At 33.7% G+C, this 14385-nt stretch overlaps 1 protein-coding gene and 1 long non-coding RNA gene across 16 annotated transcripts in view; one reads left to right on the plus strand and one right to left on the minus strand.

Moving 5' to 3' along the window:
* The window catches only part of PICALM (phosphatidylinositol binding clathrin assembly protein), a 121258-nt gene that overhangs the window by 87498 nt on the left and 19375 nt on the right, over nt 1-14385 (plus strand). For 6 of the 15 annotated variants that reach the window (XM_057507163.1, XM_057507159.1, XM_057507157.1 and 3 more), the window contains 6 exons: nt 1244-1393; nt 4590-4670; nt 9726-9833; nt 11371-11502; nt 11598-11628; nt 11803-11902. In XM_057507163.1, the coding sequence (XP_057363146.1) occupies nt 1244-1393; nt 4590-4670; nt 9726-9833; nt 11371-11502; nt 11598-11628; nt 11803-11902 (602 nt within the window). The remainder of the gene's footprint in view (nt 1-1243; nt 1394-4589; nt 4671-9725; nt 9834-11370; nt 11503-11597; nt 11629-11802; nt 11903-14385) is intronic. The other 9 variants (XM_036906991.2, XM_036906988.2, XM_036906992.2 and 6 more) reach the window with 5 other exon arrangements.
* The window catches only part of LOC130684861 (uncharacterized), a 43553-nt gene that overhangs the window by 15988 nt on the left and 13180 nt on the right, over nt 1-14385 (minus strand). The window lies entirely within an intron of this gene.

Genomic DNA, 14385 nt, shown 5'->3' on the forward strand with positions numbered 1-14385 from the left:
TTCCTAGAAAAGGTCTTATGTGATACAATTAAAGTTTTTTATAAAAAAAGATTTATTATATTTAAACCAGTGACCTGAATATTTTCTTTACATTTTCCTATTTTAACAGTTGTAGTTTTTATGGAACACTTGCCTTTAATTTATTGACTCTAAGGAAAGTGGCCCTATATTGTGGTGAAAGATCTGGTCCTTAGGCTGTTGCTGCCTTATTATTGTTCTGCCATATAGCCCGAAGAGTAAAATACAGTACTTAATACTGTATTCTTAAGTAAAGGTCACAAACTAGACTAGAATAGACAAGAACAGGCTGCTGATTGGAAGTACAGAGGCATCTTCTCATAATTACGTTATAAGAGAAAAAAATTATGATACTGTATTTCTGCTGTTCCTTTTTTTCTATTCCCATTTACTTAAGGCAGGATGAATACCTTTTATTAATTATTAGGATGATTCTCTTGAATGAGGTATAGATATAGTAAATATCTGAGTCTAAAATAACTTTCGATGCAGATTTGATAATAGTACATATCTGGTATCCTTCTAGTAGGGAACAATACTTTTGTTATTCCTCCAGCAAATCATTTAAAGCCTAAATCATAGTTTGGTCTTCAGAGTTGTTCCCAACCCACTGAATGGCCAGTCTTTCATCTGTTCTTAATTTCTCTAAAATCCTTTTCTCTTATCATTAGACCTTTTCTTCATCTTTTTTATTTCCTACCTCTGAGCCTATGCACAAATTATTTGCATGTTAGTAACAAACAGCCTTTTGCCCCTAATTCCCTTTGTTTTTTCAAATTTTGCTTACCACACATATCTGTTTTACTTGTACACATATGAATGGTTTATATCAGTAATTTGATGAGTAAACCTAGCTATGCTACTAAAGCCCGTCCTTTCCCACCTAAAGCAGAGAACGTGGGTCAAGGTGGGTGGCTCTCTTACAGAAACATTCTGGCTAGTCTCTCTTTTAACTACCTGTCTGTTGGTTTCCTGATGTTGGAAAGTAGATGTATCCTTAGTATGCTACTGTTGTTAATGGACACATAAATGTTTATCTCTGAGGATTCATTTTAAAATATGTTGAATGCAGTTCTTCTATCTTGCTGATTAGGTATTTTTGCGTTAAAGATTAATAAACAATAATATAGCTACTACTTTTCACTTTGCATCTTTTGACTAATTAAAAATACTAATTAATTTACTTCCTTTCTTCATTTTGCTGTAATGCACTTGGACTGCACAGATCCTTTCTCTGCTACTGTAGATGCTGTTGATGATGCCATTCCAAGCTTAAATCCTTTCCTCACAAAAAGTAGTGGTGATGTTCACCTTCCCATTTCTTCAGATGTATCCACTTTTACTACTAGGACACCTACTCATGAAATGTTTGTTGGTAAAGTACCATTTAACCTTTCTTTCCAATCAATGTTTATACTGCCTAAGTATTTTTTACATATCCATTAATTATTATTAAAGTACTGCAATAATTTGTATTTTAGTATCAGATTTTAAAATACACTAATAACAGTAATGTAGTGAGACTTTAAAATTGACACTAGTAGCCCTAATTTTATTTAATGCAAGTTTTTAGGACTTTGAAATTGGGCTTCTTTTTAGTGTTTTCTTCTCTAAAATATTATAGTGCAATACTCAAGCTGTCTAGCATCATATACCACATCCTGTTTACTAGTTCCGAGACTTGGTTATTAAGGAGAGTTGGTTGAAAAGTGACATCTCTTAAACTTACATGTTTATGTGTGCTTATATTTTTCTCTCTGTGCTTGGGAGTGAGGGTGGTCATTACTCCTAGTAGCTATCTTAGTCTTCTTTTTTCTTTTTTACCTGTGAAGAGTACAATTTTAGATAACTTAAAATCCATCATACCCTCCATCCATTTTCAAGGGTCTCATGTAGTTCTTTGGTAGTTTGAAGGTAAGTGTAAAGTAGAAAATGAAAAGCCACTTAACTAAATAGCCTTTAATTGCATTATAGAAGTCCATAAAAAGGCAGAATTTTATACCATAGTTATACAAGGAAGAGTAAGTTTAAAGTATATACAAAGCTTAAATAAATATTTCTGAATCTTGCTAACTGCTTTTGTTGAATTCAGAGAAACAGTGTAAGGTGATGCAAATTTAAATGTTTGATTGAAACAGCATACATCTACCGACTGTAAATAGATCATGTGGCCACATTCTGAGTAATAATATCTATTAAATGTATCTGAGAGGCAAGGTGAGGAAGGAAGGAAGGAGGTGACTAGAGAGCAATAGTTGAGACTTGAGAAAGTTCCAAAGCAGGTGCTGTAGTTACATGTAACTTATCTAGTAGCTCCTAAGTGTAATAATTGCAACAATTCCTTCATGTCATTGTGATACATTAAAAAGCACATAAAAAATGGTTGAAAGCAACTTTCACATTTTGTTATTCTTTAGAAAATTTGTCAAATGGAGTGCTTTATTTACCTGGTAATGGAGGGGTTACCAGATTTATCCTTGGAGTGTTTTTTTTTTTAAACAAGATGATATTTTCTTTATATTGATTGGATATGAACTGATAAATATTTAGTAACTATGACTGCTTGTGTCTTATTAAGTCAGTTGCCTTAATTTGGAGATATGGAACAGATAATGTCTTGCTTTGGGGCTATATGATTTTTCCATCATTTAGATCAGCATTACAGGCTTCAGGCTGTCACATCTGTATCCACTGAAGAGGGACAGAATGGAAGGCAGCAACCTTCAGTGCTTAAGGTCATAGCTATTTCACATTCAAACAGAAAAGAAGTAAAAAGATACAAAAGCCATTGTCAGAGAGTTACTTATAATTCTGACATTTCAAGGAAAGTGTGTACCTTTCTTGATTTTAAGGCCAGTGGGCTGGGGCAAGAAGCATATCAAAGGAAATCATTTAAAGTTGATGGCTATATACTCAAAGGTGAGTAGGTGTATTTGAAGATTAAAATCACAGAATTGGTGATTTAGAGTTTGTAAAGACTTTCAGAGAATGGTCCAGTTCTCAACTCTCATTATTATCGGAGAATATTATTACCATTTTTATGGATGAATCAACTGAGTCCCAGAAAAATAAAATGCACCAAGTTTACCCAGCTAGTGGGAACAAATTCTGAAACAGGAGACTTACAGCTTTGCTCTGCACTGCTCTTTCCCTTATGGAAGTGCAGATTTTATTTAAATCCTGTATTATCTTTTTGAAGGCAGATAGTACAAATGATTGTATGAAGTATGTTTAAAATCTGGTTAACTTTTGTCATTAGAAAAAACTCTCTAAATTCTCATCTTTTTATGAAAATGACTACAAAAAGGGAAAATAACAACTACTGATGTCAGCCATTAGTTATTAGCCTAAAAAACGGGTCAGCAAACATTTTCTTGAAGGGTCATATTGTAAATATATTTGGCTTATGAGCCACACTCTCTCTTGCAACTACTCGACTTTGACATAGCTTGAAAGCACCCGTAGACAGTACATAAACATACGAGGTTGGCTGTGTTCCAGCAAAATTTTATTTACAAAGACATGCAGCTGTAGTTTGCTGATGTCTATCCTAGAAGAGGCTTTTTAAATAAGCCTTTCAATCCAAGTTAAAAGTGCTGAGAATTAGGTTGTGTAATAAAAACTCCACAGTTTCTTACTCAGAGTAGTAAGAGCATGAAAGACCACCCGGGGTGTGCCATTCCTAGAGCTGCGTTGTCTAATTACCACTAGCCACATGTTGTCATTTAAGCTTTAATTAAAATTAAATATGTTAGGTATAATTAAAATTTTACTTCCTCAGTTGTACTAGCCACATTTCCTTTGCTCATGGCACATGTGACTATTGACTACCATACTGAACAGGGCAGATTTATAGGATATTTCTGTTACTGGGAAGTTCTGTTAGTGCTGCCCTAGAACAGTGGTCAGCAAACTTTTCATGTAAAGAATCAGCAAATATTTCAGTCTTTATAGGATACATAAAACCCCTGTTGCACATTTTTCTTTAAACCTTTTAAAAATGTAAAAACCATTTCTAGTTCACGTGGTCATATAAAAATAGACCGACCACACACTATCATTTGCCAGTCCCTACTCTGTAGGATTAAGACCCAGAAAAATCAGAGAACAGCTGTTTAGATACCCTCTGACCCTTCCAGAGGAGACATGGGTCTGATGTGATGCTTAGTGTGCTAAATAGCTTGTTCTCATTGAAGCTGCAAGGACACTGAATTGTTAAGTCCAGGGGCATACGCTGTGGTCCCAACTATGCTCTCTGTTACCTTGTCTGGGTCTGCTGCTTCATCTGTAAAAGAAGACCTTAGCAGACAGGTTACTATTGGCTAAGAAGCCAACTGCTCCATGCAGTGTTGGTTCTTTTCAAATTTGTTGTGAATATAATAATGCATTTTTAAAAATACAGTACTCATAATGGAGCTGTGTTTTCTTAGTTAAGTTGTAATTTGAAAAACGCCCAAATGCTTGTCCTCCCATTTTTTGTTTTTAATCACTCCATTCCACTCTTACTGTTCCTTTTCATTTTTCTCTTTTTCTTTTTTTCCTGTCTTCCCTCTCCTTGTATCCCTTGTCAGATTCTTTTTGTGGCACTCAAACTTATCCTAATACTGCCATTACATGCCATGAGCCTTCTACTGTAGCTGGTTTATTTGGAGGTAGGTAATGGTATCTCTAAAATACATCAGTATATTTATTCAGAAGGGATTTCTTCTTCTTTTCCTTAAAACAAGGTGTTTTTTTTAACTTAGTAAAAAAATGTATTTATTTGCTTTTGAAGTACAGATAATCTTTTTGCCTAATTTTGTTTGCCTTGGTAAAATACGTTATTGTTTTTTGAATGGATGCCTATGATCTTCCTACTTTAATCCATACTCAGAACATTCAGATTTTCAGCAGAGTTTATAACATTTTAATATTACAAGCTTATAGAATTTACAGCTGTTTGTATGGGTGTTAATGATAGAACACTAGATAGTTTTGACTTGAGCCATTGTGGCATGTGTGTAGGGAGATGTACTGGAAGGAAGCACACTTCTCCAGCACTCTGCAAAGGCCATAGCAATGGGAAGCAGTTTCCAGGAGATATGGACAATTTGATACTCAAACCTGTGTCATTCCAACATATTTCTAGGCCAGTGTAGTTGAAATTAAATCTCAAAATCCAGCTGATTTTTTTGTGCATAGAAGTTCATTACTTTAGTTAAGTTGGCAATAAAAGTAGGTTTGACACGCCTAAAGAATTGAGGTTGTTGACTGGCAGTAAGAATTACACATAGTTAAAAGTATTTAAATATGGAATTTATTTGATGGAAAGAATATGTTTGGAATCAAGTCAGCTTGGGTTTGAATACTGTTTCCACTTTCTTAGCTGTGAGACTTTACGTAAATACTTAATAACCCTTTGGAGCCTCTGAAAATTGAGATAACCAATGTCTTGTAGGATTGTCGTGTGGTTTACATATATGACTGTATAAAATCTAGCACTATCCTTGGCACATAGTTATCATTAAAACTACTATCGTTAAAAACCATCTTGTGTTCAGACCAGTTCATACTTGGAATGTACTTCTTACCTAAATTATTATTTAATTATCAGATACAATCTTGAACACTGTTGTTGCATTGCTTTTAGATGTTAAAATTACCAAGGGTTGTTCACTTTTTTGGCCCAGCATTTGCTATGAAAAGCTCAAATTCATAAAACTTGAACAGTTCTGATGAATAAATACAATTAATTATTATAGCCGTAATAATAAAATTTCTTTTCGTACCCATTAGTTTACAGAAGATGAAACACTTAGGATAAACTGAAAACCCCTGATAGATTCTGGAATCAAACAATTTGGGAGTTAAGTCTTGGTTTGGCACTTACTAAATCTTTGACTTTGAGTAAATTGTTTAATCTTTTAGTTTCCTAATCTGTAAAATGAACATAATAATGACAATCTCATAGAGTTGTTGTGATGTTTAATTAATACCCTGTTTGGAAAGCCCTTGCATAGTGTATTATAGGGTTTAATAAATAGTAGCAGTTACATCTACAAAAAAGCGCCACATCTAGTTTATTACAGAATGACCACCAAAATCCATTAACAACCCAGACAGTTTTTCTTGAAGCTAGTTAGAATGCCTTTCTTTTCCAAAGCCATCTTGAATCTTTCAGTTAATTTATTCATGTCCTCGTGAAACTGGCCCTGCAGGTCAGTGGTTCTAAGTGTAAATCTTAAGTTAGTGCTAGTTACTGAAAGTTTTCACTGGGTTTTAGGGAAATTGAAGAGCAGACAGTTCAAAGTGTTGAATATTTTGTAAAAGTTAACCTTAACTTGGAGGGCCTGTTCCCCTTCACCTCCCCCAAATTCCCCTTTTTGTAAAGATGATAATAGTTTTGTATCATTGTTTTAAGTAGCTTTAAAAAATTAAAGGTTGGTTATCCTAACAGTCTCCTCAAAAGTGACTCAGGGGACAAAAAGCCATTAAGTTGATAATGTGCATTGAAATGGTAATACAGAACTTTTACCTTGAAGGCATGTATGTTATGGCATTCAGTAATTACTTAAAAGAATGTTACTTTGCTGCTTGCTTCCCTGGTAGCCAGTCAGTTACTATAATTAATTTAAAATGTCCTTTTTATGTTTTTTGTCTGTTTTACATAGAGACTTTTACAATTTGAGGTACTAACTCTGGGTTATTTTATCTTTTCAAATCTTTTATACTTTTAGGTAATAATATTGTAATTTCATAGATGGATACCCCTAGGAACGTCAGGAGACAGTGCTTCTCCTTACAGACAATAATGAAGTTGTTCTTGTATTACTATAAAGTTTAGACTTTTCTCTGATATCAAACAAATTCTAGAATGCTAGGGCAAAATAGCAGAACTAGGAGTTAGATACACTGTCCTAGTTATAAATTATTGTTCCAAACATTCTCTAAAGTTTGGTGACGCCATAGCCAAGATGTTGTTTCCAGAGTGATTTAAAGAAATATGTATATGTAGATACTCTTACACTGTGATGGTTGCATGGGCACATAATTAAGCAGATGGATTTTGGTCTTTCTTGAGTAGGTATATCAGATCTTTCTGTAAGGACTTAAGAGAAGAACCAGTGAGCCCATGGTATAATTCTTAAACAACTTACATACTTTAAAATACTGTTAAATTGGTAAGTCTAGAATTTGAGGAACTTTTTGATTAATGGTCAGATGTATATATACTAAATTCTTTTGTATTCTGGTAGTGTTTGTGTTCTCATAACATGGCCAGTATCTTTGAGTTAAGAGTAACTTAAGGGTTAAGTAATTATGGGATAAAGTCAAACTTGTACATCTTAAAAATTTGTGCCCTATTGGATATTCATGCTCTGATGTAAAATGCCTCTTTTACAATAGTATCATTGATGTGTACTAGCTTGTGTGAGTAGTTGTTCATAAGTTATGACTTTCTGGCTTCTGTTTTTGAAGACCTTCTTGGACTTCTCAACAAATCCTTCCCTACTTTTCCATTTTCTTTAAGATCAGCAGCCTTTTTAGTACAATTTTTTATATCCTAGTGGCATACATTAAGAATTCAAAGTGAGATTCTGAAGACTGAAAATCCTTTAGTAGGAAGTTGAGAGAGGTAGAGAGAGAGCCTGTGTGTAGGTCTCAAAAGTTTGACTTCCCTCTGTTGATAGTTATTAATCTTCTAATATCAGTGTTTTTTTTTTTAACTCTCTGACTTCATAGTATTTAGAGATGGAAGAGAATTTAGGAGTCATTTATTAAATAAAGGCTTGCCCAAAGTCAAAGAACTCCTTCTCTGTGATCCTTGCTAGGCTGTGTTCTCTACATGGATATATACTCAGTGATTGGAAACTCCCCAAATAATGTGACAGTCTTAGTATTTTTAGATAATTTTAGTTCCTTCTTTTCAGCCCCTAGAAATTTAGAACCTTGACTCACAAAAATACAACCTCACACAATTGAGATCTTAACGTTTGTTACTACTACCTCAGCATAGGCTGGTTTCAGAAACATGAGCTGAGTGTCTTGTTGGCTTAATACCACTAACATCAGTGTAGCACAGACAGGAAAGAATAAGGTTTCCTATTTACGTTCTGGTATTTCAGACTAGAGTGAGGTAAATTAACATGTTTGATTATATACTTGTCAGCCCCACTGTTAGAAGTACTAAGTTGAAGTTACAGGGTGGTTAAGGGTTGAAAATGGTCTATTTTTTTCTATGATATTTGCCAAGCACTTTGTAGGGATAAGGGTTGTAACTTTCAGAATCCTTTTACTTCTCAAATAAGCTTAAACCATATCGTTTTTGAGGGAAGGAGAGAAGTATGGAAAGTGAGTAAGTAGAGGGAGGAAGACTGTTGGGAATACTAAGTAGATTCATAGTTTCTAAAGCACCTCAAAATACTTAATATTTCACACCTCACACCAGCTACAATGGCTGCTATCCAAAAGACAAGAAATAACAGTGTTGGGGAGGATATGGAGAAATGGGAATCCTGCTACAGTATTGGTAGGAATGTAAAGTTGTACAACCACTGTAGAAAGCAGTATGGAGGTTCCTCAAAAAACTAAAATACCATTTATATACCATTACCATAGAGATGTTAATACCAATTTATACCAATACCAAATACCATAGAAATACCATTCAATCCAGTAATTCCACTCCTAGGAATTTATCCAAAGAAAACAAAATCCCTGATTCAAAGATATATGCACCCCTGTTTATCTCTGCACTTATTGCAATTGCCAAGATAAAGAAGCAATCTCAGTGTCCTATCAATAGCTGAATGGATAAAGAAGATGTGGTGTATATGTGCACAGTGGAATATTTTTCAGCCATAGAAAGAAAAATCCTGCCATTTGCAACAACATGGATGGATCTAGAGGGTATTATGTTCAGTGAAATACGCCAGTCAGAGAAAGACAAATACCAAATTATTTCACTAATTTGTGGAGTATAAAAACAAAGCAAAACAGAAGGACACAAAACAGCAGTAGACTTAAAGAGAAGTGACTAGTGGTTACCAAGGGGGAGGAGTTGGGCTGGGTTAGCAGGGAGGGGGAGGGGTAAAGTGCTATCACAGTGTAAGTTTGTCACCCGGGATGGTAATACAGCATGAAGGATACAGTCGATGATAGTCAACATCTTCCTAGGTTGATACATGGTAACCACACTAGAAGGGGTGAGGATTTAATAACATGGGTAACTGTTGAACCACTGTATTATACATTTCAAGCCAATGTAAGATTGTATGTCAACAATAATACTTCAATTTTTTTAAAAAAGGAAAAAGTCAAATAAAAGCCAGGGTCAAAGAAAAAAAGTATTTATATTTCATTCCCAGTTCAGTGTAGATATATTTTGCTTCATGCAAAATCCTGGAATTTTACATGTGTTTAGTTTTTTAAAGATACAAAATAAGGTAAAATATAATCAGATTTTATTTCTTAATGAAACAAACTAGTAGTTTTAGCTTAAGTTGCCTTTTTAAAAAATTTTCTTTGTTTGTAAGATGATTTTGTTATGGAAAGTTAATCACCACAAAAAGATATCATAGTGTAGGAAACATTTGGATTGAAGGGTTGCCTTTGTTATTTTGCTGTGGGAATTTATTGCTGTTTCATCCTGTTGTCATAATTATTAAAGAGCTATAAATGTAGAGTTATTAAAGAATTGAGAATTTTTTCATTTTGGTTTTTCTTAGGATTCACTCCTTCTCCAGTTGCACAGGCACATCCTTCAGCAGGCCTTAATGTTGACTTTGAATCTGTGTTTGGAAATAAATCTACCAACGTTATTATAGATTCTGGGGGTAAGAAAAAATTGCTTTATTAATGTTACTGTAATGTTCTAATTTAGTTTCTGTGTAAGTACAGATAATACTCCTTTTAACATGTGTAAATAGATTAAATTGGGGGAGCCAAAAAATTTACCCTTCTTCCCCTAACCACTAGATGAGAACTTCAAGAGACTCTTGATATAAACTGTACTTTTCTTAGTGGTAGTTTTGACTTTGGGAAGATTTTATTTCTCCCAGAAGTAAATGAGATTTTGCTTAGATTAGACTGCTAGGTTTCTAGTGACTATGTATGATGTTGGCCTTTCAGTTATTACAATTTTTACCTTTACTGAAATGAAATTGCCTTTTTTGAAAACTAGGAAAATGTAAACCACATACCTTGATTCTTATTACAGAACTTTTGTTCATTTGTCTAAAAGAACTTTATAAATCTGTAGAGCCAGGCTTCCACTTAAATGTTTCCAGTTAGTATCTTGTTAATTTGAAGTTTGTAAGATTAATGATGCCTATAAAATTGACACTTAGTTCTATTCTTACCATGGAATGGCTTTAATTTGATTAGTAATTAAATTCAAGCCATTTGAAGACATGTACTGAAGTGTTACTAACTTGGTAATATGTAATTATCAAAAAGTAGGAAGCAAGTTTATAAAGAATATGTAAGGGCTAATAATTTCTGTGCACTAGTAAGTTTATAATTATATTTTGATGCATTGGACTTTTTTCTTTTAAGTTTGTCTTACTGGGAAGAAGGATAAAGGAAATAGAGACCAGTTGTTCACATTTTGTAAACTACCATTTCTAGTGACTTTCTTTTTCAAATTCTCTCCTATTCCTAAATCATGCTATTGAGTCCTTTCATGGGCTGGTTTGATTAGATTTGCTTTACCTTATACCCTTTGGTTAGAGAATCTTAAGGGATTTTATTTTCATTTCCAAGCAATGTCTTAGTTTACTGGATGGTTTTATGAGATTGGTTTAGCAATTCTTAGGTATAATTTAGGTTAGCTGTATTTTAGACAGAAGAAAAGAGATGATCTAACAGTTCATTTTCACCTTCCTTTGTATATACCTTACATTCTCTACTTTGAAAAGTACAAAAAGGTCTGTAAAATGCTATTTCTTACAAGAAACTTTTTTCAAATTTATAGGATGTATTTATTTTTTTTTTACCTACATTGCATCAAGTGTAAGTGAGCCAGAAAATTTTGCCAGTGAGGGAGAGAATTACATGCCATTTCCTTCTCTTCCACAACTTTGGAGTAAGAATAGTTTCCTGAATGCTTTTTTCTTTATCCCCTTTGTCTTTAATGTAGTTCTGTCATGAAATAGACAAATAATTTCTGTCAAAGTCAATACAGCCTCTCAATCAGTTCACTTTGAAATGATGAATTTCTCCTTTTTCCTTTTAAGAGCATTTATTAGTGCCCATTATTTTGGAGGACTTTTTCAGTAAACAAACAAGGAGAAAAGGCAGAAACTTCCTTTAGAAAGCTGTAGCACCATAAAGTTCCTTACAAATCCTATTTCATCTGTTTGTAACTTTAAGGCTTTGATGAACTAGGTGGACTTCTCAAACCAACAGTGGCCTCTCAGAACCAGAGTCTTCCTGTTGCCAAACTCCCACCTAACAAGTTAGTATCTGATGACTTGGATTCATCCTTAGCCAATCTTGTGGGCAGTAAGTATTCTTTGGATTCTTTAATCATCTCTAAAATAGGTTGTTTTATAAAAATGAGTCTAGTTTTTAAATGCATTATTTTTCTCCTGTCCCAGATCTTGGCATTGGAAATGGAACCAATAAGAAGTGAGTGCTGTATTTATATTCTTTCCCCACATGCCATTTCATTTAGAGGTTGATTTGGCTTTCATTTTGAAAATATGTATAGAGATGTCAAGTCTTCATCTTAAATGCTCTGGTCAATCTAAATATATACCATTTTTGCAAACATTTAATGTTCTCACTTATGTTTATTTAAAGTGATGTAAATTGGAGTCAGCCAGGTGAAAAGAGGCTAACTGGAGGATCTAACTGGCAGCCAAAGGTTGCACCAACAACTTCCTGGAATGCTGCAACGATGGTGAGTTGAAGAAACTCATAATATACTAACATGAATAATTTAGGTAACTGTGTAACATGAAAATGTTTTTAAAGTGATAGTCATAAAGGGAAAGATTGTTAAAGTTACTGAGTTTTAGAAATATGAGTAATTTGTATTTCTTTTAAAGGAAGCTAGTTGACTATATTTGCCAGGTACATTTTAGTAACTAACACTTACTTAAAGATTACTTTGTGTCAGGCATACATACTATTGTCATGTAATTGATATAGTTTATTTTTATTTGCTGCAGTTATGTCCTTGAAGTCACTGGAACACTGAACCATTGCTAGGTTCTCTCTTTCACACATACACAACTTCTCCAGCAGTGGTTCAGTATTCATTAATACACATACACACACATACCTTTATTTTACTTGGTCCTCAAATTAATCTTACGTGGTGGTAACTGTTATTGCCACCATTTTACAGATGAGGAAATGGGAGACGCAGAGTTATTAAGTAATATGCCCAGGATCACAGAGTTCTTGAGTGATTGGTTGGGGTTTTAGAACCAGACAGCCTAACAGCAGAGCATGTGCTCTTAATCACTACTCTGTACTGCTGGTCTCAAATTTATTACTATTTATCTAGAACATAAAATCTTGAAATTTTTTCTGATCTCACCACTGGTAAAGAAGCTATACTACTCAGTTTTTGTTACTATTGTCATGTAATTGATGTAGTTTATTTTTATTTGCTGCAGTTATGTTCTTGGAGTCACTGGAACACTGAACCATTGCTAGGTTCTCTCTTTCACACATACACAACTTCTCCCACAGTGGTTCAGTATTCATTAATACACATACACACACATACCTCACATACTATAATTTTAAATCCAAAAAAAAAGTTAACTGTAGGTGTTAACTTTTTTATTTTACAAACAGGAAAATGAGGTTCAGAAGTGTTAAATTGTATGTCTGAGGCCACCCCCACTAACAGGTGCAGTTTGAGATTCTAGCCCTTTCCAACTGGCCCCAGAGCTAGAGCTTCTTGTAGTACACTGCACACTGTTCCCTCCCTTCTCCGTCCTTTAGTCATCTTCATTTCAGACCTGAAGTAAGATAGAGCCTTCCCTTGTTTAACCTCAGTTGGGAACAAATACATCGGACAGCAGATTTTTCTCCTTTCTATACATGTCTATGAATGACCTTGAAAGCACCACAGATTTAATTCTTGGGATTACAAATTAATTTTAGTGAGTGACAAATTTGCAAATACAGAATCCATGAAAAATGAGGATTAATTGTATATGCTAGTTAATCGGCATCTACTGCTGAAGAAGTTCTAATTTTAATTATAAATGGGCATAGTTTTCTCCGAGTAGATTTGTAGCTATACCCCTATCCTTGGTTATCTGCTCTTTTACTGTTTAGAAAAATGTGAAATATGCTTTCTTGAAGAGTGTGTTAATAGCATTTTGATTACACAGGCTGCACATTGGAGCCTTTGTATTGTTATTAGAGACCCCAATTATCCTTGTTATAGCCACTTATTATTAAATTCTTTGTAGAGCATTGCCCTGTTTTCCTTCAGTCAATCATATGAAAAAGTTAATAGGGCTGAGCTATAACTAGTGTGCTAATAAAATTCTGTGTGACATTATCTAAAGAGTTTTGTGAGCTTCAGTGTTCTTAAATGGAAAGTAATATTGAAATTTAGCTACATCTTTAAGGCAGTAATTTTTCATTGGTAGTGGTCCTACCATCACTAATAATAAGACCTTGTATTTAAATAGTTCAGGTTTTCACACATGCATACACACATACTATATTCTCTTGAGTCTGTGAGCAGTGTGCCCTTGGGGGGAGTTTGAGCAGGTATCATCCAATTGTAAGGATAAAATTACTGTGATTTTTTTTTCCCAAGTACAAAGCAACTAGAAAGCAGATTTAAATTGAAATCCATCCCTTCTGAGTCTGAGTCCATGTTTTTCCCCACTGTAACACACCTCACTGACAAGGGGATGGCAGGAGGTTAAGTTAGTGGATTTTATAGTCTTATGTGTGAGATATACATTGATAACGTATAAGGAATAATATAAATCCAAATGCTGATATGAAACTACAATAAATGTTTTCTCATAATACTAGAAATACTACAAGTCTGTAAATATTAGAAGTTTGTAAATAGCACTTAAGATTAACTACTAGAATGTAATAGACATCTAACCATCTAGAATTTGTATGTAAGTTGATAAGATAGCAATAATTATAGTGTTATGTTAATGTATATCATCTCTTAAGGATTTTGTTAAACTATTTGTATGTATGTATTTTATAGAAGTTCTTTTTAATGACTAACATTTAAGGCTGGTGATGTGATTCACTATTTAGATAAATTTTGCTAATGACATTTCTTTACATTTCTAACCTTTTTATCCTTAAACACTGTCAAGGTTTTAATTTTTTTTATTTAAAACAAATTCATTGATATTTTATTAAAATATATAATGATGTTAT

The sequence above is a fragment of the Manis pentadactyla genome, chromosome 9 (genome assembly GCF_030020395.1).
Source record: "Manis pentadactyla isolate mManPen7 chromosome 9, mManPen7.hap1, whole genome shotgun sequence".
NCBI classification, from domain to species: Eukaryota; Metazoa; Chordata; class Mammalia; order Pholidota; family Manidae; genus Manis; species Manis pentadactyla.